Source organism: Neolamprologus brichardi, chromosome 7, assembly GCF_056152115.1.
Source record: "Neolamprologus brichardi isolate AB-2024 chromosome 7, ASM5615211v1, whole genome shotgun sequence".
In the NCBI taxonomy this organism is placed as follows: domain Eukaryota; kingdom Metazoa; phylum Chordata; class Actinopteri; order Cichliformes; family Cichlidae; genus Neolamprologus; species Neolamprologus brichardi.
Window position 1 is genome coordinate 1,257,608 of NC_142110.1, and position 25,433 is coordinate 1,283,040.

Below are 25,433 nucleotides of genomic sequence, written 5' to 3' on the forward strand. Positions count from 1 at the left end.
TTATTTACACATTTAAAAAATCCGATTTATACACTGAACATTCTGAATACCCGTCTGCAGATCCCTGCACAGACTCACAAACCTTTGTACAGATTAACAGATTTAATTACACATCTCCAAATCTGATTTGATTTCAAAACAATCCAAATAACAAAATGTATGACTTGGAATATGGGATGGATACACCAAAGTGTGTAGCTAGTGCACTCTATGCAGACATTGTGTTATGCAATCACATAAAGGAACGCAGGATTGGTTACCTGTGCCATTATATTGCAAGATTTTCAGTGCTTTAAAAAGTATATTAATTTTTACAACCATTGTTTTACATTTGTAGTTTTTAACCTATAGCAATGATGGAATCTGTTAATGTTAGGAAAAGCATAATGATGATCATATGTCTTTGTAACTTAACAGACCCATTTAAATACTAATAACAGTCGTTACATCTGTGCCATAAAATAGCCTATTTAAAGAAAATAGCTTTCATTGCAAGTGTTTTCTTACTCTCTCAAAGTCCTTTAAGGGGTTCTCCAGTCTCAGCTGTAAAATGTTTCCCAGTAGGGGCAGGATTGGGGGTCCTGGTGGAAAGTTCTTTGGTCTTCGGGACTTGAGTTGAAGGATGATAAAGAAAATGCAAAGCCATAGCAGCAAAACTGAAATCAACATGGCAGAATCAATTGGACTGCAAAAAGAGGAGTAGCTGGATGACCTGCCAGAAAAGGTTAGCTCAGCTCTGCCTTTGCTAATGTTGACTTTTCGCCCTGTGTCAACTTCATGTCAAGAGACAAACCACTTTCAGATTAAAGCAGCTTTTCAGACAATAAGTAACAAGAATTTATAGAAATGGAGGGCTAAAGGTAAATGCCAGAGCTCTTTGAAAGAAACTTGACTCCACTGTTATCTTCTTCTGTTATCTCCACTGGACTGACACGTTCAAAGTTTATCTTAATTATGAAAGTTAACTATAGATGCAGTGCAACTGCCACCACTGACACCAACAGTGCACATACTCTTTTAGTTGTAACTTTTAGAGCTCTGCACGGTGAAGCTCCCCAGTATATCTCTGACCTGTTGAAACCTCATGCTTCATCCCGAGCACTTAGGTCTTCAGGTCAGAGGCTACTGGTGGTCCCACGTACCAGGTTTAAAACCCGTGGGGATCGGGCTTTTCAGGCACGGAGGCTGTGGAACTCCCTGCCGTTGTCTTTACGCTGTCTAGACTCTACTGACTCCTTTAAAAAGCAGCTGAAGACATTTTTATACAAACAGGCTTTTAATTAATTTTAACTTGTATGTCTGATCTTATTGTAAAGCACTTTGTGATTTTTATCTGTGAAATGTGCTATATAAATAAATTTTACTTACTTACTCTCCAGACACTTTATTAGGTACACCTCAATGTTACCAAATTTAACCCATTTTTGCCCTCAGACATAGACTCAACAAAGTGCCTGCAACACTTCTGACAGATTCTGGTCCGTACTGACAGGAAAGCATCATGCAGTAGCTGCAGATTTGTTGGCTCCACATCACGTTCAAAAAACTGGTTTGAGATTATCTGAGTTTTGTGATATGGCGCTATCATGCTGCTGAAAGCAAGGTGTTTACTTTTTGTTCTGTGTGAAAGGTAAGTGAGGAGAAAAGTCATTCTGACTCAACCACTAATCAGTGTTATGACCAAAATCTCATATCCTGATATAAGACATTTATCCTCCCGACAACAATATATTTCACAAATATTTTACACTTTCTGTGAATCTCGGGCAACTTGACTTGCGTGTTCAGCTGCGTGTCGTGTACCTGGAGTCGAGTGTTTTGACCGATGCATTAAACTATACATTTTTAGACATAAGTTTTAACGGCCGCCATCTTCTATGTATTTACTACACGGCGTGCTGCTGTTCTAATGTTTGAGTCTAAGGTTTATTTTGAGCACCTGACGGCTCTTTTTTGCTTCTCATCCATAAACTCTCTCCACACTCTTTCACATGACTCTTGCGTAGGTGGTAGAAGAGGTTTGCCATGTTTGAGTCTGAGGTGGGGGCCGGTTTCCTGCATAGCTTGCATCGTACAGTTCTCTGGTCTATGTCATACTTTTCATAACCAAACCATGTCCATGCTACAGAGGTAGCCACTCATTTAGGAATAAGTTTGGATTTGTTTGGACTTGTACTTCTGTTTGGAGCTACCTGGTTCTGCCTCATCTTTACTGGTCATACTGGTATTCTTTGTGCCTGCATCCACGTGGTGACTCTAAGTGCCATTTATACTTACTTTATGTTTTTATTTGAGGTCATTTGTTTGATGCATATTCTGAAATTTGATGTTTGAGAATAATGTTTGTTGTCATCATTCCAGTTTATTTTGAAAAAGCTCAACAGGATCTTCAGCTTTATTGTGAAAGGTTTATGTGGAAAATACACAAGCGGACAGCGGAGTCACACGATGGGTTTACCGTTGTTGTTGCTAATAACAACACATTAAAACAGTCGCTTGTCCATCTGTAGTGTGGTTATTTTAAATATAAGAAAAAAGACAACTTTAAGAAATTAATATAGCCTCTACAGTGACCATCACCATAAAAAGTTTATTTTGCAACACCACGAAACAAACGATAGCGTAATATGAAACGATAGACGTTTTCATATCGTCATCCGATATATACTGTTATATCGAACAGCCCTAATCAGTGTCACGTATTGATTAACAAGAAGTTGGAATACCAAAGGTAAGTAAGCGAGCTTTGGAGGCCAAAGGTAAGTGCTGGAGTTGAAAGAGAAAAAAACTGAACTCCACTGTTATTGATTAATTGATTGATCATTGTTAGGTTTTGTAATGTTGATTGTCATTTATGCTTAGAAATATTTAAACATATATGCTTAGAGGTGTATAATTAATCGTGTAGTGATAGGATGTGTGATCTTTAGCAGGCTGCAAAGGCTTGGTGTGCATTCCAGAGTGTTCGGGAATCCACACCTACATCCTGGGAGCATGGGAAGAGGTCGTACTTTGTTTTATTGTTTTATGGTAGGATAAACGTAGCTATATCTGTTTTAGTCTAAGTGCCTTTTGTTTAGATGGTTTAGGGAAGTCATTTATGGGGTCACACTCTGACCCCACACACACACACACACACACACACATGTTTTATGTATAAATGCTAATAAGGTACTCTTTTATTAGGCCCCGAACTCTGACAACATAGGGAATAACGTCTGTCAAGTTATTTGTGGCTGGAAATCCCGGTGAGTCACGTGCTTTTGTTAGCTACCTGTTAAGTTAGATAATGTATTTTACTAGCTGATTCAGCTCAGAAACCTTTGAACAAAAACCAATCGGGAGCTATGAGAATCTGGCGTGTTGTTTTACTTCTCCTGTTGTACTTTACAGTGTGTTATAAGTGTTGAATGCTTTGAGCTAAACGATGCCGATGCTAGATGCGATGCTAGCTGCTAATAGCTGTTAGCTACCCCACCGAAACCATATTCCGATCGGGGAGGTATTCAAGTAGAAGCACTAGCTCTGTTTATATTAGAATGGTTATGTCTTAATAGATATGAGCATATTTCAAGTTTAATAGTATTTGCACTGAATTAAGTTACATTTGTTTGTAAGCCTTAAGGATGAATGTCATTTTCATTGCTATGACTGTTTACATTACTGTTTAAGCTGCTGATGTTCTTTATTGTGATATTTTGATAAAATTGTTTATACTGGTACAAACAAGTTACTGTAACTCTTGTAACTTGGTAAAGCTAAAGGGAATGCCATTTGTGATTAATACATTTGGAAAAGAAGTTAATGAGCTCATGTTAAGAACATAAAATGGGAAAGAAATTGATTGTTCTGCACTGTTTGTGTAGATTGGTTTTTTGAACTACTAGAAGAATTCTGGAGAACCACTGATGGCGAGAACAGCCCAAATGAGATCCTGGATGATCGTGAAATGGTGTGGCCAGCCATGCGATCGGATTGTGGGATTTGTCTGAGAAACTGATTCAAGCAACCCTGGATTTCAGATAAGCCCTATGCACTACTTTTCCTACCCGGATAATAGGGTTTGTACACTGACAATTCCCCTACAGTACACCTGTTTGGGTTTTCAACGACTTTAAAGGACAATTCAGACTGGACAATTCAAACTTCACAACGGGAACACTTTAATCTGTTTCATTCATTCCAAAGAGCTCTGATACGGTTCAGTATAAATCTTCCATTTAAATGTCTTTGTTTAGTTTTACATGTATTCACCTTTAAAATGCACTATTAGTGTGCAATTTGGGTTATTGTGTTGTATATGTATATAAATGGTACTGAGGCAATAAAGGTCCCAGTTATTCACTTCCAAGCCAACTCCTTTTGTGAGTCTCCAAAACAAAACCTCCTTCTGAACCTAGTAAGATGTCTAGGGTCTCTATTTGAAGTGAGAGTGTACTGGTCCTGAGTAGAGGCGCTACATTTGGCTGTGTAGTAAATTGTCCTTAACGTTCCAGCGAATAGGTTCAAGCTACAAACCTATCAATCATACTTTATTCATCCCGAGGGAAATTGGGTCAAGGCTGCCAGCCTTATATACACATATATACACATCTGCATGTGTATACAGTGGGGCAAAAAAGTATTTAGTCAGCCACCGATTGTGCAAGTTCCCCCACTTAAAATGATGACAGAGGTCAGTAATTTGCACCAGAGGTACACTTCAACTGTGAGAGACAGAATGTGAAAAAAAAATCCATGAATTCACATGGTAGGATTTGTAAAGAATTTATTCGTAAATCAGGGTGGAAAATAAGTATTTGGTCACCTCAAACAAGGAAAATCCCTGGCTCTCACAGACCTGTAACGTCTTCTGTAAGAAGCTTTTCTGTCCCCCACTCGTTACCTGTATGAATGGCACCTGTTTGACCTCATCATCTGTATAAAAGACACCTGTCCACAGCCTCAACCAGTCAGACTCCAAACTCCGCCATGGCCAAGACCAAAGAGCTTTCGAAGGACACCAGGAAAAGAATTGTAGACCTGCACCAGACTGGGAAGAGTGAATCTACAATAGGCAAGCAGCTTGGTGTGAAAAAATCAACTGTAGGAGCAATCATCAGAAAATGGAAGACATACAAGACCACTGATAATCTCCCTCGATCTGGGGCTCCATGCAAGATCTCATCCCGTGGGGTCAAAATGATCATGAGAACGGTGAGCAAAGATCCCAGAACCACACGGGGGGACCTGGTGAGTGACCTGCAGAGAGCTGGGACCAAAGTAACAAAGGTCACCATCAGTAACACACTACAACGGCAGGGAATCAAATCCCGCAGTGCCAGACGTGTTCCGCTGCTGAAGCCAGTGCATGTCCAGGCCCGTCTGAAGTTTGCCAGAGAGCACATGGATGATACAGCAGAGGATTGGGAGAATGTCATGTGGTCAGATGAAACCAAAGTAGAACTTTTTGGTATAAACTCAACTCGTCGTGTTTGGAGGAAGAAGAATACTGAGTTGCATCCCAAGAACACCATACCTACTGTGAAGCTTGGGGGTGGAAACATCATGCTATGGGGCTGTTTTTCTGCCAAGGGGACAGGATGACTGATCCGTGTTAAGGACAGAATGAATGGGGCCAAGTATCGTGAGATTTTGAGCCAAAACCTCCTTCCATCAGTGAGAACTTTGAAAATGAAACGAGGCTGGGTCTTCCAACATGACAATGATCCAAAACACACCGCCCGGGCAACAAAGGAGTGGCTCCGTAAGAAGCATTTGAAAGTCCTGGAGTGGCCTAGCCAGTCTCCAGACCTCAACCCCATAGAAAATCTGTGGCGGGAGTTGAAAGTCCGTGTTGCTCGGCGACAGCCCCAAAACATCACTGCTCTTGAGAAGATCTGCATGGAGGAATGGGCCAAAATACCAGCTACTGTGTGTGCAAACCTGGTAAAGACCTATAGTAAACGTTTGACCTCTGTTATTGCCAACAAAGGTTATGTTACAAAGTATTGAGTTGTATTTTTGTTATTGACCAAATACTTATTTTCCACCCTGATTTACGAATAAATTCTTTAAAAATCCTACCATGTGAATTCATGGATTTTTTTTTCACATTCTGTCTCTCACAGTTGAAGTGTACCTCTGGTGCAAATTACTGACCTCTGTCATCATTTTAAGTGGGGGAACTTGCACAATCGGTGGCTGACTAAATACTTTTTTGCCCCACTGTATATGTGTGTGTGCGTGTGTGTGTCCAGAGTTCAGCTGAGACAGTGTCCTTCACCCTGCCAGGCTAAGTAAACAGTCTTTCAGCCAACACAGGTGGCCTTGCGTAGGATAGGAAGAACAGTCAAAGCACAGTCTGTTATCAGGGTGTTGTTGTTCAGCCTCAGCCTTGAGACCACAGCTGGCGCCAAAGGGGGTATCCGCATGAAGTGATGGTGGTTTTTACTTTAGTGTGAACAACTCATGTGAATTTCAAAGCTGTTCTAACAGTCCGACACTGGTCTCTCAATCTCCCGTTGGAGAGCCGTGAGCTTCTCCATGATGTTATCAAACTTGCGCTCCGTGATGTTTTCATTCTTGTGCTCAAAGAGCCGATTTCTGAGAACTCACAGTGAGCTTCTCCGAGATGTAATCCAATTTGCACTCAGAGGTCTTATTCTGAGTGTTCACGGCAGCCGTAAGCTTCTCCAAGATCTTATCCATGCTGCACTCAATGAGCCCATTTTGAGAACTCGAGCCTCGTCCCATCATTTCAATCCCAGCAGGCAGCCTTGTGGGGGTTTGAACAGCCGGTTCCGCTTCCTTAATTCTTCGATAAGTCAGGGCCAAGCCAGCTCCCATCAGCAAGAACTGTTATCTTATATGATGAATCAACACATAAGATGATGATAACAGTTGTGAACACCAACCATAGATGCGTTCTTTGCTGATGGGGGACATTCAATACATATAATCGCTGGACACTTTATTAGGTATATCTCACTATCCCCGCTCCCCAACCTGTGCACCACCTGGATAGACTGCAAGTCAGCCTGTGACTCAGTGCCCCACACACGGACTTTTTTGTTCAGTGTGACTGTTTATGATGAGACAAATGAACATGTAAATGCAAGAAAACTTACTGTTTTTTTTTCATGCTCTCATATGCAATTACTCAACACTCAACCAACGTGGAGACAGACACAAAGAGACGCTGTACACACAATCACACTCCCCAAGCGTACTCTAAGAACCAGGTCTAGGTACCCTTGCCCCTGGAGGGGAAACTGCATCCAGACCCAGGTGGTGTTACCCTTTTCCCTGCGGTGGAGAGAAGCATACCGCCCCGACTCAGCAGCAGCAGGGATGCCCCACACTCCAGACCCCAGTCGGACGGTCAACTCCTCCTCCTGGCCCCCCGCTCCAGCAGGTCGCAGAGAACGGGGGTGTGTGAAGACTCCAAACCTCCCTCCGCCCGCTCATATGTAGTGTTGATGCATGTGTGTTCTAAGGTGCCTTTAAAACCCAGGAGGGCATGGAGCTACCTGCCAGAGAGCAGCAGGTAAGCGCATAGCCCCTCCTGATAGCCCTCAGTGTCTACGTGTATTTAAAATTGAGAGGTGGGCAACGACGCCAGGGGTGAGGTGTACACCCTGATGGTCTTTTGGAGTCCATGTAGCGTGCCCACCCCCAAGATCCTATATGTATGTGTTATGAGAGTGTGAGTAATGTGAATGTCTAAGTTGGGAGATAAAATTGAGGCACAGGCAGCCTGAAGGGGACAGAGGGGGGGATGCCTCCCCTGCACCCTGGTGACCCCAAGGCCCTGCATGTGTGGGTGATTGTGGTGGAGCGCTGACCCCAATAGGCACCCCCATACTCTGCAACCCGCCAGGGAAAGGGGGCCCAGGCCCATCCAGACCGGGGCCCAGAATAGCAGCGCCGCCCGGCCCCACAGAGCCCGGGACAAGAAAACTGACTGTTGACAGTGGTCAGACGCCTGTAGTAGTGCAAGAGACTTTTGTAAGGTGGTTGCTTGATGTTTTAATGTTGTTTGGCTGGTAGCTCCCTTTAGTCCATGTTTAGAGCTGTGAGCTACGAAAAAAAGGACTGTGTGAAAATAAATATTTAGACTGCAGGAACTGTTAGAAACATAAAGGTGAGTTTCATGTGTTTATTTCTTGTTTCAATAATACAACAGAAGACAAAAACTGGAATGCTGTATAATCTTTCACTTAATAGTATCCCAGATGCGTTCCCACCAGGATTTCCATGGTTAAGTGTTAGTTTGTGACCTCACTGTGGCGTTCTGAGTTGGACTTTCATGCGGTAAGGTTTGGGAGTCAGAGTGACCCCATAGACTGGAGTGAAGTCTGGTTCTCCTGCGTCCTCGGGCCAGATGAACTTGAACTTCCTCAGCAGAGTCACAATCATGAGGAAGAGCTCCATGCGAGCCAGACCCTCCCCAAGACACACCCGAGGACCTGAGACGTTGAAAAAAATATCTCAGTATCATCTACGACAGAAGATTTAATCAACTATGTCGGTATGTGAATCGTGTTTTCATGTACCTGCAGAGAAAGGCATGAAGGCCTCTGGTTTAACAAACTCTCCTTTGTCATCAAGGAAGTTTTCAGGGTTGAATTCATGAGGGAATTTCCACTGTCCCTCCTCGCTGAGCACTGAGGTCAGATTCTCGATGATCATTGTTCCCTGAGGACGAAATCAACCTCAAAACCATTAAGGATGCTCGTCACTTTATTGCCTCTACCTATTTAACCAGTTGGCCCTTACCTTGGGAATGGAATAACCCATCAGCTCTGTGTCTTTAGTGGTGCAGTGGAAGACACTGAGAGGAACAGTGTTGGCAACTCTCTGTATCTCGTGAATCACAGCCTGGATGAAGAGAAGACATTTCTCATGCTTTGGCTTGGAGCAGAATGTATGTGTGCACCCAGAACCAGGTGAGCACCTTAAAAATAAGTTCAACAGTGAATAAAACTTTGCTGTACGGCACCTGCACGTAGGGCATCTTGTGTCTGTCCTCAAAACTGACTCGGTCTTTCCCTTCCAACACTCGGTCTATCTCCCGCTGACACCGTTCTGCCAGAGCAGGGCAACACATTACCGTCTACACACTGCAGTCACCACAAGCAATGATACACAACAACATTATACCAAATATATTCAGTGAATCAGCAGTATGTTGAGTTAAACCAATTGAAAATAGTTGCTTTTCATTGATTGTCATAGTCTACAGCATATAAGTGGCATGTGTCACACAAAGATAAATGCAACCAATTTTAAATGGACAAATATCAGTTGAACTGAAAGAAAAGAAGAAAATATGCAGGTTTACCTTGTACATGCGGATAGTTCATAAGGTAAAGAAATCCAGTAAGTAGGGTGTTGGATGTAGTGTCAGTGCCAGCAAAGTAAAGGTCTAAAGCGTACAGACAGATCCGGTCTTCTGAAAATGAAGACCCATCATCTCCTCTCTGAATCAGAGGAATGATTTCAAGATTTACGCAAATAAGGAAATTCAACTTTGTTGTTACAGGGTGAAAAGATCACAGCCATATGTGTAGTCTCCTTAATGTAAAATCTATTTTTTCTAGTTATTTTAAATGTAATCAATTGCTATATTATAATATCTGGGATAGTAAACTCCTCATTTCACACACACCTTCTCCAGTTCATCCAGATAGCAGTCAACAAAGTCCCGTGGCTCTCCGGGAACTCGGGTCTTCTTGTGCTCTTTTACAAACTCATTTACAAGATTTTCAACTGTCTAAAAAAACACAAGTAACTATGACTGTATTAGCATTGACTTTTTCTTATTATTGATGAAATACACAGATTATTTCAATGTAATTAAAGGGATTTTAAATGTTACCTCTGCATTCTTGAAGGCTTTCATGAAGGGCAGTGGTAGGTAACGAATTAAAGGAAAAGAGTCATACAGCTGCAAAGAAGGACAATCGTTTATTTTCCTTTATGCTTCAGTTGTAACAGAAGATGGTTACAGGATGCTGTATTTCCAATAATTAAGTCATTTCTTTTATTTTATCATTTTGTTGCTGTTTTACTCACCATAGCCCACGGGCCATTGGCTAGCCTGGAATTCTCAGTGAAGCACCTAACAATCACTTTGATTAGCGCGTTGTCATACTCGTAGCGTCTAGCAAACAGGACCTGGCAGATGATGTTGGACGCTGCATTGTGAAACATAACTTGAGGACTCATGGTTTTACCTGTGGGAGGCGTAATGTAAGTTATAAAAACCAAAGGAATACACAAGAACAACAGAAACACCAGCACAATGAACAATTCTATGTTAAATGACATACCAATGCTCTTTTCCAGGGTATTGACGGTGTATTTAATCTCTTCATGAATCCTGTCCTCCATCGAGTTCTTCCCCAGACCAAAGTTCCTCAAAGTCATCAGAGCAAAGCGACGATGTTCCCTCCAACTAGAGCCATAATCTGCCAGAATAACCCCTACAACAAGTTCACCAACACAAAAGGGGAACAACAAACTTAAGAATCATCTATTTGAACATTTGATCACCATCGCTGTTATGTTCTAGAACAGCGGTCCCCAACCCCCGGGCCACGGACCGGTACCGGTCCGGGAATCATTTGGTACCGGGCCGCGAGAGTTGAGGCTCGGGTGTGAAATGTATGGTTTTCAGGGTTTTTATCGTTTTTATCATTAACTCGGTTTTCCTGGGTCTTTTCACGTGTGTTATGAATAAATCTTTTTTTTTTCGGTATCGGTACTAGTTTTATTTTGTTGTAAATATCCGCGACACTTTAAAGGCCGGTCCGTGAAAATATTGTCGGGCATAAACCGATCCGTGGCACAAAAAAGGTTGGAGACCGCTGTTCTAGAACTCTAAATTGTGTTAATGTAGAGAAAATTCACTGAAAATCGCTGGGTGACAGGTATAAACTGCATGCAGACCTTTTTAGTACCATTACACTTTACAGAGTCATGCTGATGGTACACATGCAGAATCTAGTTTGGGATTGTCGTGTTAACAGTGCCAAACTACACAATTGGACATTGTCAGCAAAGTTCAAGAATTTAGTATTAGTAGTATTTATTTCATCTTTTATTTGACCAAGAAGTTACACTCTTGAGATTAAAAAGGTCTTTGATGAGAGTGACATGCTCCGAGACAGAGAGCATGTTTTAATGATGGAAGAAACCAGAGAACCAGGATTAAAATGTCTTGATGCATGCTCAATCATCCATGTAAGTAAGACTGAAGAAAACGTTTCTCCCATTGAAAACACTATGTCTAGATGAACAGAATCAACCTTCTGGGAGAGAGAACCAGGAGAAAAGCCACGCAAACACAGGGAGACCACCAGACAACCACTGAGCTGCCATGGTGCCTCTTTTTAAGTGTTTGACTAGAAAAGTGAAGCAACCTGGCTTTCAGGAGGCTGGTGGAGCCTGAACTGTCTGGTCTGGGGTCTTTGACCCTGTTTTTATGTGTTTGTTTTGTGCAATCAATGCATCTGTTTATGTTAATTCAGCTGTGCCAGGGCCCTGCTCCGATTGGTGTGTGGATATACAGCTCCGACGTGGCTGGTTCCAGCCCATTAAAAGGAGGCTGGAGTGCTGCGGCGGGAGAGGTTCTCACGTTTCTCCTCACGACCCAGCAGTGTACCACTGCAGTGCTGTTTTGAAGTTGTGGAAGTGGAGTGGGCAGGGGTGAGCTGCCATTTCTTTTGACCACCAGTTTTCTCCTGTTTTGAATTAGTTAAGGAGGTCAGACCCTGTCTTTACTTTTGACTTTTGGTAAGGTCAGGGGTGCGGGATTTGTTTAGATTTTAGCTTTGTTTATTATTTTGGCCTTGGCTCACCCTAAAGTGTTGACACTCCCATTTTTTTGTCACATTATAAAGAACAGATTCGTTTCCTGCCACTGCTTGGGTGTTTAGGGGAGCGCGAGTGCCTCAATCGTGCTATTGCCTGGCCCTAGATGGGTTGTAACAGTGTTTTCTCTTTGTTTAGTTGCTTTCAGAAGACCCTTATGAAGAAAACATCGAGGAAACAATTTACCCTACCCGGGATAGGGTTACTGGGTATTAAATTTCAGTTCTTTTGGATTCTTTAGGGCCAACGCCTTGGTGTTCCCCCGGATAAGCTGGAGGAGGTGGCTGGGGAGAGGGAGGTCTGGGCTTCTCTGCTTAGGCTGCTGCCCCCGCAACCCGGCCCCGGATAAAGCGGAAGAAGATGGATGGATGGATGGATGGATGGATAGTTGCTTTGTCTCATTTCTAGCATTAATAAAGATGTGATCTAAGTGTGTCTTCTACGGTGGCCCCTAGAGACAAAGCACGTACAAACTCCAAAACACTTGCAAACTCCAAAACACTTGCAAACTCCAAAACACGTCCAAACTCCAAAACACTTGCAAACTCCAAAACACATGCAAATTTTAAAACACAACGGAAGTGCTCCAGGACGCTAGGGGCAGTGTTGAGCTCGATTTGCAAAATAAACGTCAAGTTTGTATGTATGAGACGGTTTAGTCTCCGTTGCGCTTCCCAGGTTGCCTAGCAACCATGATACTAACCGCTGGAAACATGTCATACAACTTTGTTTGACAGAAATGAAGGAGAACATATTTTGTTCATTTGTTTGTTTGTTTCTACAAGAGCTTTGTGTGATTTGATAAGTATCTGAGGCTGAGACCACAGGACAGTAAAACATGATTTTTGGGCTTCATTTCTGTACTGAACAGTCATTTAAGATTAGTTAGTAAATAACAATTAGCTAATGTTGTTCATGAGACTAAAGTCATATCACTTTGGTAATGTAAATATAATATGGCCAATATTCTAGTTATTATATTAATCATTATTAGCTATTACAGCAGTGAACATAGAGACTGTGTCTGCTTCCAAAAAGACAAAAAACAAACTAAAAACCAGCAACAAACAACTTAAACATTTACAAAGAAAGAACAATACAGTATCCACATCTGAACCAAAGAGTAAAACAGTGAAATGTGGATTATTAAATATTAGGTCTCTCTCCTCCAAGTCTCTGTTAGTACATGACTTAATAATTGATCAACAAATTGATTTACTCTGCCTTACAGAAACCTGGTTGCAGCAGGATGATTATGTTAGTTTAAATGAATCAACACCCCCGAGTCATTCTAACTACCAGAAATCTCGAAGCACAGGTCGAGGGGGCGGTTTGGCAGCAATTTTTCACACCAGTCTATTAATTAATGAAAGACCAAGACAGACTTTTAATTCATTTGAAAGCCTGATGCTTAACATTGTCCACCCCAGCTGTGAAACTCAGAAACCAGTCTTACTTGTTATCATCTATCGTCCACCTGGGCCTTACACAGAGTTTCTGTCTGATTTCTCAGACTTTATATCTAATTTAGTTCTGAGCTCAGATAAAATAATTATTGTGGGTGATTTTAACATCCATGTAGATGCTAAAAATGACAGCCTCAACATGGCATTTAATCTGTTGTTAGACTCAATTGGTTTCTCTCAAAATGTAAAAGAACCCACCCACCACTTTAATCACACTCTAGATCTTGTTTTAACATATGGCATAGAAACTGAACATTTAACAGTGTTTCCTGAAAACCCTCTCCTGTCTGATCATTTCTTGATAACATTTACATTTACAATAATTGATTACGCAGCAGTGGAGAGTGGACTTTATCAAAGTAGATGTCTTTCTGAAAGCGCTGTAACTAAGTTTAAGAATATAATCCAGCCACTGTTATCATCGTCAATGCCCTGTACCAACACAGAGCAGAGCAGCTATCTGAACGCTACCCCAACAGAGGTCGATTATCTTGTTAATAATTTCACCTCCTCACTACGTACGACTCTGGATACTGTAGCTCCGGTGAAAACTAAGGTCTCTAATCAGAAGTACCTGACCCCGTGGTATAATTCTCAAACACGTACCCTAAAGCAGATGACTCGTAATCTGGAGAGGAAATGGTGTGTCACAAATTTAGAGGATCATCATTTAGCCTGGAGAAATAGTTTGTTGCTTTATAAGAAAGCCCTCCGCAAAGCCAGAACAGCTTACTACTCATCACTGATTGAAGAAAATAAGAACAACCCCAGGTTTCTCTTCAGCACTGTAGCCAGGCTGACAAAAAGTCAGAGCTCTTTTGAGCCAACCATTCCTTTAACGTTAACTAGTGATGACTTCATGAACTTCTTCACAAATAAAATTTTTATCATTAGAGAAAAAATTACCAATAATCATCCCACAGATGTAATATTATCTACAGCTACTCTTAGTTCCATTGATGTTAAGTTAGACTCTTTTTCTCCAATCGACCTTTCTGAGTTAACTTCAATAATTACTTCCTCCAAACCATCAACGTGTCTTTTAGACCCCATTCCTACAAAACTGCTCAAAGAAGTCCTGCCATTGATTAATTCTTCGATCTTATATATGATCAACCTATCTCTAATAATCGGCTATGTACCACAGGCCTTCAAGGTGGCTGCAGTTAAACCTTTACTCAAAAAGCCATCTCTAGACCCAGCAGTCTTAGCTAATTATAGGCCAATCTCCAACCTTCCTTTCATATCAAAAATCCTTGAAAGAGTAGTTGTCAAACAGCTAACAGATCATCTGCAGAGGAATGGTTTATTTGAAGAGTTTCAGTCAGGTTTCAGAGCTCATCACAGCACAGAAACAGCTTTAGTGAAGGTTACAAATGATCTTCTTATGGCCTCTGACAGTGGACTCATCTCTGTGCTTGTCCTTCTTGACCTTAGTGCAGCATTCGATACTGTTGACCATAATATCCTGTTAGAGCGATTAGAACATGCTGTAGGTATTACAGGTATTGCACTGCAGTGGTTTGTATCATATCTATCTAATAGACTCCAATTTGTGCATGTAAATGGAGAGTCCTCTTCACACACTGAGGTTAATTATGGAGTTCCACAGGGTTCAGTGCTAGGACCAATTCTGTTTACATTATACATGCTTCCCCTAGGCAGCATCATTAGAAGACATAGCATACATTTTCACTGCTATGCAGATGACACCCAGCTCTATCTGTCCATAAAGCCAGATAACACACACCAATTAGTTAAACTGCAGGAATGTCTTAAAGACATAAAGACTTGGATGGCCACTAACTTTCTGCTTCTTAACTCAGATAAAACTGAGGTCATTGTACTCGGCGCTGAAAAGCTTAGAAATATGGTATCTAACCAGATTCTTACTCTGGATGGCATTACCTTGGCCTCCAGTAACACTGTGAGGAACCTTGGAGTCATTTTTGACCAGGATATGTCCTTCAACGCACATATTAAACAAATATGTAAGACTGCGTTCTTCCATTTGCGCAACATCTCTAAAATTAGAAATATCACTCCTGTCTCAGAGTGATGCTGAAAAACTAGTTCATGCATTTATTACTTCCAGGCTGGACTACTGCAATTCATTATTATCAGGATGTCCAAAAACCTCACTGAAAAGCCTTCAGTTAATCCAAAATGCTGCAGCAAGAGTCCTGACAGGGACTAGAAAGAGAGAGCATATTTCTCCTGTTTTGGCTTCCCTTCATTGGCTTCCTGTTAAATCCAGAATTGAATTCAAAATCCTGCTCCTCACATACAAGGTCTTAAATAATCAGGCCCCATCTTATCTTAATGACCTTGTAGTACCATATCACCCTATTAGAGCACTTCGCTCCCGCTCTGCAGGCCTACTTGTTGTTCCTAGAGTATTTAAAAGTAGAATGGGAGGCAGAGCCTTCAGTTTTCAGGCCCCTCTTCTGTGGAACCAGCTTCCAGTTTGGATTCAGGAGACAGACACTATCTCTACTTTTAAGATTAGGCTTCAAACTTTCCTTTTTGCTAAAGCATATAGTTAGGGCTGGACCAGGTGACCCTGAATCCTCCCTTAGTGATGCTGCAATAGATGTAGGCTGCCGGGGGATTCCCATGATGCATTGAGTTTTTCCTTTCCAGTCACCTTTCTCACTCACTATGTGTTAACAGACCTCTCTGTATTGAATCATATCTGTTATTAATCTGTGTCTCTCTTCCACAGCATGTCTTTTATCCTGTCTTCCTTCTCTCACCCCAACCGGTCGCAGCAGATGGCCGCCCCTCCCTGAGCCTGGTTCTGCCGGAGGTTTCTTCCTGTTAAAAGGGAGTTTTTCCTTCCCACTGTCGCCAAAGTGCTTGCTCATAGGGGGTCATATGATTGTTGGGCTTTTCTCTGTATCTATGAAGCGCCTTGAGGCGACATTTGTTGTGATTTGGCGCTATATAAATAAAATTGAATTGAATTGAATTGAACATGAACTCTGTGTCAAATACTGAGCCTCAGTACAGATTCAAGTTCCAGTTATTTATATGTCTTATCACCTTAAATCTTCACTCAAAGACAAGTATCTGTGACAGTGCATATATAGGTGTATCATATATAAGAGGCAAATGTTGTTCCTTCAGTATGTTGGCATTACTAAATTTGGCTCAATGCTTACATATATTTATAAAAAGAAAATGTACGAGCTGTGAAAACTGTTTCTGATAGAATGAAGAGTAGACTGATATACAGTGTTGGGAAGGTTACTTTTAAAATGTATTCCATTACAGATTACAGATTACATGCCCCAAAATGTATTCTGTAACGTATTCCGTTACGTTACTCAATGAGAGTAACGTATTCTGAATACTTTGGATTACTTAATATATTATCATGCTGTTTACAACTACATGAATGTACTATTGCTGTGATTTATTACTGTTACTGAAGGTCGCGGCTCCGAACCGTAGTAAAGGACCTCTGGCTAATACGGTGGGTTCTGTGTCGGGCTCGTAGCTGAAAACTAGCTTTACTTTGTTGTCTGGGTCAACTTTGCTCGCGAGAGACAGAGAGAGGCGTTGAAAGGCTGCTCCAACAGAACTTATTGTTTTTGGAGGAAAACACGAACACGGTGTACAGTCGAGTCTTAATAGCTTACTTACAACTGGGCTCGTCAGGCTCTCTTCTTGGCTGCAGTGGTTATTATTATATTTACATGCTTCCAGCTCCATTTTTTGCTCGATGACAGCTCGTACTTTTCCTTTTTCTCCCTCCCTCGCTCACAGACACATAACGGGTATGGCAGTCCATTCTCCCTGCAGCACGGACTACACTGCCTATGATGCTACATTCTTTAGAGCTATACCTGTAGCATTCTGCCTGTTAGCTTAGCACAACAACAACAAAAAGGCCTCTCTCACCCAGGAAACACAGAGAGAGCGTTGCCCTGTAACCATGGCAACCATAACGGTGCCGCCTGGAACAACAGAACGTAGCTGTCAAACAAAACCCAAACAGTCCTGACCCGCCACAATATGAAACAGGGAAGTACCGCTGTGTAATCCATTTATTTCAACAAAGTAACTGTATTCGAAATACCACCTTTTTAAACGGTAACTGTAACGGAATACAGTTACTCATATTTTGTATTTTAAATACGTAACGGCGGTACATATATTCCGTTACTCCCCAACACTGCTGATATATTGAATATTCCTTTATTGGGTGAGAAAATCAGACCATGTCATAACTGCTTTAAGTCATACAGAATAGATATCAGAGCCTTAAACAGGCTGACTTCTGCTAAATGGGTCAAACTGGGCAGAAAGTCTACAAACACATAACATCCTTATAGAATATGATGTAACACTATAGATCAACTTACCTCAGAATATATAAAGCATATAAACAATTACAGCAATATGATGCAACAAACACAGCAGTGCGACTAATCCAAAATACTCAAAGCTTCATAGAACTGAAACAAACATTTATTTTTAGTTTGCAAGTGTTTTGGATTTTGCAAGTGTTTCGGATTTTGCAAGTGTTTCGGAGTTTGCAAGTGTTTCGGATTTTGCAAGTGTTTCGGAGTTTGCAAGTGTTTCGGAGTTTGCAAGTGTTTCGGATTTTGCAAGTGTTTCGGAGTTTGCAAGTGTTTCGGAGTTTGCAAGTGTTTTGGAGTTTGCAAGTGTTTCGGATTTTGCAAGTGTTTCGGAGTTTGCAAGTGTTTTGGAGTTTGCAAGTGTTTTGGAGTTTGCAAGTGTTTTGGAGTTTGTACGTGCTTTGTCTCTAGGGGCCACCGTAGTCTGCTGAGTCCTGCACACTGGGTTCACTCTCTGCCTGCCACATGTCCTGTCTCACATGAACACTGAACAAAAAACTGGTTTTCTTAAAGAGAAACAAACTCTGGTGTAGCCACAGTTTAACTCTCACTGTTTTGCCTCTTTCAGATGCTTTTTTATCAGTATATCATATTTCCAACATGCTTACGCTCTGGAATTTTTGCACACTATGTTGAGATGCCTTTTACTACTACTGTGACATGTTACTGACACAGTGTATAAAACACTCTTATCTGAGTGTTACCTCAAAGTATTTCCTGAGATAATAATGCAAGAAGAACAAATGTGAAATATGCATTAGTGATGTGCGATACCACTGATTTCCTTTCCGATCCGATACCAAGTAATATTCAGGGTGGTATCGACGATACTGATCCGATACCGATACTTTGTACAAAAACTTATTTTATTTATTGTATCTCAAATCATAGCGTCATAATGATTACAGGACATCAGATTACTTGTTCTTATCACTTAATAATGCAGAGTTCATCATATAGAAATAAAAAAAACTGAAGTTGTGCACTATTTGAACACGTTGCCTGCCTGCAGCACTAAAAGACTCTGTGAGAAACGTCTGTCTCGCCCTAGCAGTACCTGTCCCTCTCCTCCTCTTCAGTTCACCTCAACATACGCGCCTCATATACTGTGATATGATTTACTCTGAGGTGTTTGACAAGGTTAGTGATGTTGCCACAACCATACATGCCAAACCTCCCGATTTTCCCGGGAGAATCCCGAATTTCAGTGCCCCTCCCGAAAATCTCCCGGAGCCGCCATTCTCCCGAATGTCCACCCGGACAACAAAATTGAAAAACCATATTGCAGAATTCATAGCCCGGCCCAGCCAATTCCAGTTTCCAACAATGGCGGTAGCGACTTAGTTTTAATATTACTCTTAGTTCTCTTTCTGGGTCGCAAAAATACTTTTAACATATTTTCAGGTGAGAATGTAGCTGTGTAAACTTCAAATATCTGAGCCGACCGACACATCGTTTTCAAACCCCCGCGGTCTTTCGCTACTCAGGTTAAACATGATATATAAGTCACTTTGATAACTTAAAAATGTTATTGTTTGGCTTTTTCAGTGTTTTGTTTGTTCGTGAGTAAATCGGTTTGGCTGAGATTAAAGTTATTAGATTAGATTAAATTTAACTTTATTAATCCCTCGGGAGGGTTCCTCTGGGGTTTTCACACAGCTGAATAAACGTCAAACAGAAAACTAATTAAAGAAAGTGTGAGACGGTCGAGAGTTTATGTCAGCACCTGGTTATATTTTAGATAGCAAGGAGCAGACGGCAGAGTTTCACTCCACCGAGGGAGCTCATGACGTACTACCCGGCTTTCTTTAGACCACGAAGGCCGGGTCCTCAGGTGGAAGCAGCCTCTGAATTTGGACACCCCCGCTGTTTCCGGGCCGGCCAATAATAACGGTGACATTTAACGTATTTTATCCGATGAATAAACACTGTGAAATGTATTTATCACCCCCCAACAGCCCTTTTGAATGTCTCCCTAATTCTGAGGTCTCAAGGTTGGCAAGTATGGCCACAAAACCTCAGTTTTTGCCACATGTATCGCAAACCACGTCTCAGCGGTTTGTGGAGGTAAAGTATGTCCGCACAATTATGCTCAGCCATTGTCGTGAGTGTGCGCGCCAAGGAGCTGCGAGACATTTATACAGCCGTATTTCGCACATGACTATGAAAGGCGGAAGAGGAAGTAGTTCCTTTGAATGTGGAATATCCGAATGTTATAGTTTCTTTCCACTGTGTTCCTGTTAATGATAAACTACAAATTTACCCTAAATTACTAAAATATCGATACTTTAATGTGAGAATCGATTCTACAACATAAATGACTGGTATCGGAGGAATCGATATTTCAGGATCGATCCGCACATCACTAATATGCATATACTGCATACCATATGATAAAAATATAAAGACAAAAATGTGTCCTATACAATATAATACCTGCTTTACCTTTATCCTTGGTGACATCATTAACAAACAAGTCTTGAGGTCGTCCAGCAAAATCCCTAGCCTTGGTCACCATGGCCTCCTTTATGGCCTTCACCCCATTGATGATTACTGCTGGTTTAGGGCCAATAAAGATACTGTAGACGTCTCCATAAGACTTCCTCAGCTGGGAGGGAAGGCGATAACAAGCACAGGATAAGTCATATGTTTAAAGTGGGCTAAACATATTTGCACAGCTGAGCACACGATATAGAAACATTGCATTTAAATATTACAAAACATACAGGGAGGATAAAATGCATTTAGAGACAAACCTCCTGTGTAGATCTTTGTGTGGTTCCTAATATAGCAGCCTGCTGTAACATGATTTAAGACCGTGCATAATGGCACCTTTGTGTGATATGGTTATTGTCAACCAATCAGATGCAAATGTATCCATGTCCAACCAGAAGAGACTCACCCCAGGACAGTTTGCTTGCTGGCACGTGTCCTAACCCACCAAAACCTTTTGTCTCCTTTATAACTGCTGAACTATGAAACGAATGAGCGTGTTGTACTAACACACACCCATACATTGTAGAATAACTATCTTATCTGATGCAATACTTTGGTAAAATATTGGTACTCTGCTGTTGTTTATAAAAAACTGTTTTTAAAATAGCTTGAAGGACAAAAAATAACAACTTCCTTTCATTCAAATTATAAACATATTTAATAAATATCTACATAAAGATGTTAGAAAACTCCTGTTGTGTAAGAGGTGCAGTACTGCTGGGACACGTGCCAAGTTCATGTTTTGCAATCACACAGAGCAAACGGGTGCACTGTTGTTGCTGCCAGGTAATTTATGCCCTTACAGCTCAAGATGATTTTGGTTGTCATTATGTTTCATTCAGTTTGTAACAGCAACGGTTTCATTCATTTCAGGAAAAGCAGAAAAATCTTCTGATGTGTTAGTGTAACAGGTTTATTAAAAAATAATTTATATTTCACCAAAGATCCATCCTGCAGTGTTATCTTGCTTTGTCAGTATTGGTTATGTATATGTGTTTATTTATATATGTTTATTTTCTGTATTTATATTTTGGGAGCTTTTATTTTGTTTATGTGACCTTTGACTTCCCACGAAGTTGCTTCCTGTAGCTGCGCGCTATTTTCCTCAGTCGCCTAGAGGCCCCCCTGAGGGGAGGTGAGCGTGAGCTAGTGTTCTCAGTTACAGAGCGAATAAACACAGTTAAAGTAACTAAAAGTGATTCAAACACTGCTCGTTCCCTTTGTGCATTTTGTCTCACAGTTCTGTTCGATATTTTAGTGTGAATTATTGCTTCTCTGTCGAGTACAGCGCTTTATTGTAACATGCTAGTTAGCCAATCTCAGATGAGAGCATAGGAGCATGCACGTGGCTACACATGTGGGCCGCTATCCTTCTCTCTCCCTTGAAGGTGATCATGCAGAAGTCCAGTAAAGTGAAGTCGTTGTACTGTTTTGTTTTTATTTTAAACAGGTATGTGAGCTCCCTCTTTTATTTTTGTGTCATGTGAATTGGTTATATCTTTTGTTTGTGATGCATGTTCACTGTTTCAACTTACTGTTAGATATATGTAACTAAAAAAATATGTAAAATTGCCACTGGTAAATGAAGTCTCCCTAAAGTATAATTTTGTTGATGAGGTAATTGTCACTATATGTTCACGATGCAGTGCATTTTCGTTTGTTATATATGATTATAAATACATTTTAGCAGTATTATTTGTTAATTGGATTTGTTGTGATGTTGCACCTCAGTCGCGTAGAGGCCCCGCTGAGGAGAGATGTTCATGCAGAAGTCCAGTAAAGTGAAGTCGCTGTACTGTTTTGTTTTTATTTTAAACAGTTCTGGGAGAATAAATCCACTCAGCTGGCAAAGTGAGAGCTGACTCCTCTGGTCATTCGCACAACACAGCGCAGAGAACTAACGGCAATCAGAGTTTAAGGCCAGACTGGCTACATTAGCATCCAGACATTTAGACATATTTAAATGCTAATAGTAGTAATTTCACCAGTGCCATAACAATATGCACCTTAAACAAAAGCAAACAGCATTTTTTTTCTTACCCTTTCGAAGTCCTTTAAAGGGTTCTCCAGGCTCAGCTGCAAAGTGTTGCCTAGCAGGGGCAGGATAGGGGGTCCCGGTGGAAAGTTCTTGGGTCTCCGAGATTTGAGCTGAAGAACAATGAAGCAAACGCAGAGCCACAGCAGCACAACAGAAAGGAACATGGTCAAACTGGACTGTACTGAGAGCTGGCTGACTTGCCATTAGTAGTAGCAGTAGCTCTGCCTCTTGTAAGTGTTTACTTTGTCCTCTGAGTCAAAGTTCAGAGAGGCTGTTAAAGAGGGAGGCCATTGGAGTTTTGCAGGTTTTCAGTGAGAGCCACTGTTAAACCAAACCATATGTTTTTGTGTCAGACTTGAGTATTTTCTTTTTTAACTCTGCCCATGTTAAAACACAAAAGCCAGTGAGTTCTCTCAATGCATCGCAGCTGAGGTGAATACTGATAGAGGGGGTAGAGCCCGTGTATCTTCCTGTTTCCATGGTAATGTGCTCATTTAAATGATTTTTAGGTTTGTTTAATTGTAAATCACACAAGATTTGAAGCAAAGTGTTTGAAGCAAAGTGCGGTAAAGGCCCCAAATGGAGGACTCACAAGGCAGCAGCAAGGAGCAAAAAACCAAACAGGAAAGAGTGGAATCGAAGCTCTTTAACAAAGGTACACTAAGGGAGGATAACACTGACAACGAGCACTAATAAACTGAGGCTTTAAATACACAACATAAGTGAAGACACTGAGAATTAGACAAAGCTGAAACTACAGCAATGATACACAAATAAAACAAATACAAAACACAATAGAAACATTACTGAACTACATTAAAACGAACTCAATCAATACCACAGACTAGAAATAAAACAAAACTGTGAACACTGAAACATCCCAGAATCCATGACATGAACAGCAGTCCTGTAATCTTCTCTAAGGTGTTATGTATCAGGACATAATTAAAATAATCTGCACCTGAACAGGTAATAAACAAACTGGTAAAATTAGACTCATCATACATTTCACACGTCATTATTTAAAAATAACAAAGTCAAAATGCAGAAGAAGCCTGAGAAACTAATTTCACCCTTATTGTATCTGTCATTCACATCTGTACGAGGGTTAGGGTAAGTGGTCATAATCACATGCACTTCATAACTGATCATCAGCGAGTGTTACCATGTTACCATGGTTTCAGCCGGACTGTGAATGGACAGCAGACGGCAGAAAGAAGAGGCCAAAGATGAGCACCGAAGCAGGTGCATGGAGGAATAACGATGGGTGGGGTCAAGTACAAACGGGATTTTTTTTTATAGGCAGAGATCAGAGAAAAAAAACGAGTGAAATAAAACTTGAACTGTAACTGATCAAAAATTGTGATCAGCAAAAGTGACCAAGTCTGATGAAAACCCAGTTTTTGAAAACTCTGCATCATGAGCGTGATGTTTTTACCTGACCAAAAACGAATTGCAAGATAGCGTTTTGACCAGTAAATTGAAAAAAAATGTCAAAACTCATATATGCAATTTGATATTTAATTTCTTTTTTTATTTGTCACATTTAACTGAGCTTAATAAACAGTCCAGCTTCAAAAGTTTGAATTTTCAAATCTTTGCCTGGAAATTGTTAAACCGGCCAGCAGGTGGCAGTGATCACTATCCAATAAGGTTTGGACTGAAGACGCATGAGGAATGACAACACACAGGTGGAAGGTCAGCAATGCAGACTGGCAAACATCAGGGAAAGACGTTGCAGTCTTAGCAGAGACACTGTTGATTTAACCCCCAAAAGTTGATTCTGTTCATCTGGATGTACCTTCTTTGGATGAGTGACGAAACGTTTCTCCCACTAAAAAAAGGTGCGTCCAAATTAACAAGATCAACTTGTGATGTGCCTCAATCAAAGATGATCAAGCATGCATCATGACACTATTGGTTCAGGTTCATACGTAAGTTCAAACATTTCTGACCTCTTAGATTTCTAAATCTAAGTGAATGCATTTAAAGCAGGAACTGCCCACCTAGGAACATGAGTACTGTAAAGTTTCGCAGTACTCACACAAGCACCACGCCACATCTGAGATATATAGTTCCATTTTTTACAGGACATTGTTGAAATTATAAACTATATATTGCATTCAGCAGCTGTGGAGAGATGTATTTGAATATCTTCTGGTTCCACTTTTCCTAACCTGGAAGCTGAGGATGGCTGATTCCTGACAAGGACACCAACCTCAGCGCTTATTGGGTGTTACATCCTCCGTGCAGCCATTCCAGAGAGAACGAGAGAGCAACGACCTCTTATTAACATCAGCCAGAAACCAAACTGTCCCTTCCTGGCAGCTGTGCAAACTTCCAATTAGAAAGTTTGCATTCTTACAACAATGATGTGGTGTGTCATCGTATGAGGATGTTACAGTTTCACTTAATTCTGCTCAGTTAAGTGTTTTGATGATCAAATATGGCAGCTTTGTGTTGTGCTGGAAGTTAAAACTGATTGTCCTCATGAGCACAGCATCTAACAACTCTCCTTTAAAAAATCGACTGAATTTAACTGGACACACTGGTCTCAGTGGGAGATACATTCATCACTCATCCGTGACACTCGAGAAGTCACTTGGATGAGTGATGAAACTATTTTCCATGGAAACATCCAGAGGAAATGAACTTTTGGGCATATCCTTGCCTGTAACTCATTCATCAAAAGATTTATGTACACATTTATTTTCAGTTGTTGTTGCTCTTGGATTAATTTCAGCCTCAGCAGCATCTCTCAGAAGAAAACCGCTGTTAGCTTTCTGCCATTATCAGGCAAAAACACTGTGGATTCAGGAGGTATTCTCTGCAGTTTAAGACCCAAACTGAACTCAAGCAGTGAATTCAGATTAGACTGGGATTGATAAGATGGATAGAAAAACTGCCGGAGCTGAATGACTGTGGTGCATATTACGAAAGAATAAAAACTCGATGTGAATAACTTTACTCTTCTTAAATAGGGGTGGGTTTTGATAATCGATTCATCGATTAAAATCGATTCTGGCTTGGATAACGTGATATCGATTCATTAAAATCCTGAATTGATTTTTTAATATGAATTTATTTTACCCAAAACGCCAGAATCTCAGGTTAAACCTCACAAAAAAAAAAAAACCTCGCTTATTCAGATCGTCTCGCCAACGTGTGTGTTGTTGTGGCACTACGGTTCAGGAGCGGAGTCTGTTT

General features: G+C 41.0%; 1 protein-coding gene across 2 annotated transcripts; it reads right to left on the reverse strand.

The window, feature by feature from the left end:
• Window positions 1-8,102: 8,102 nt before the first annotated feature.
• Window positions 8,103-22,438, reverse strand: LOC102782352 (cytochrome P450 2B4-like). Of its 2 annotated transcripts, none has more exons than XM_087842780.1 (11): window positions 22,229-22,438; window positions 20,129-20,300; window positions 10,317-10,469; window positions 10,060-10,220; window positions 9,863-9,931; window positions 9,653-9,757; window positions 9,326-9,464; window positions 8,984-9,069; window positions 8,761-8,862; window positions 8,538-8,679; window positions 8,103-8,450 (listed from the first exon to the last, which is right to left on the reverse strand). In XM_087842780.1, the coding sequence occupies exons 1-11, from the start codon at window positions 22,388-22,390 to the stop codon at window positions 8,263-8,265; spliced, it is 1,479 nt and encodes a 492-aa protein (XP_087698906.1). In that variant the 5' UTR covers window positions 22,391-22,438; the 3' UTR covers window positions 8,103-8,262. The 2 variants fall into 2 exon arrangements, with proteins under 2 accessions (XP_087698906.1, XP_087698907.1); XM_087842781.1 differs by having other exon boundaries at window positions 8,104-8,450; window positions 20,138-20,300; window positions 22,229-22,437.
• Between the last annotated feature and the right edge of the window lie 2,995 nt (window positions 22,439-25,433).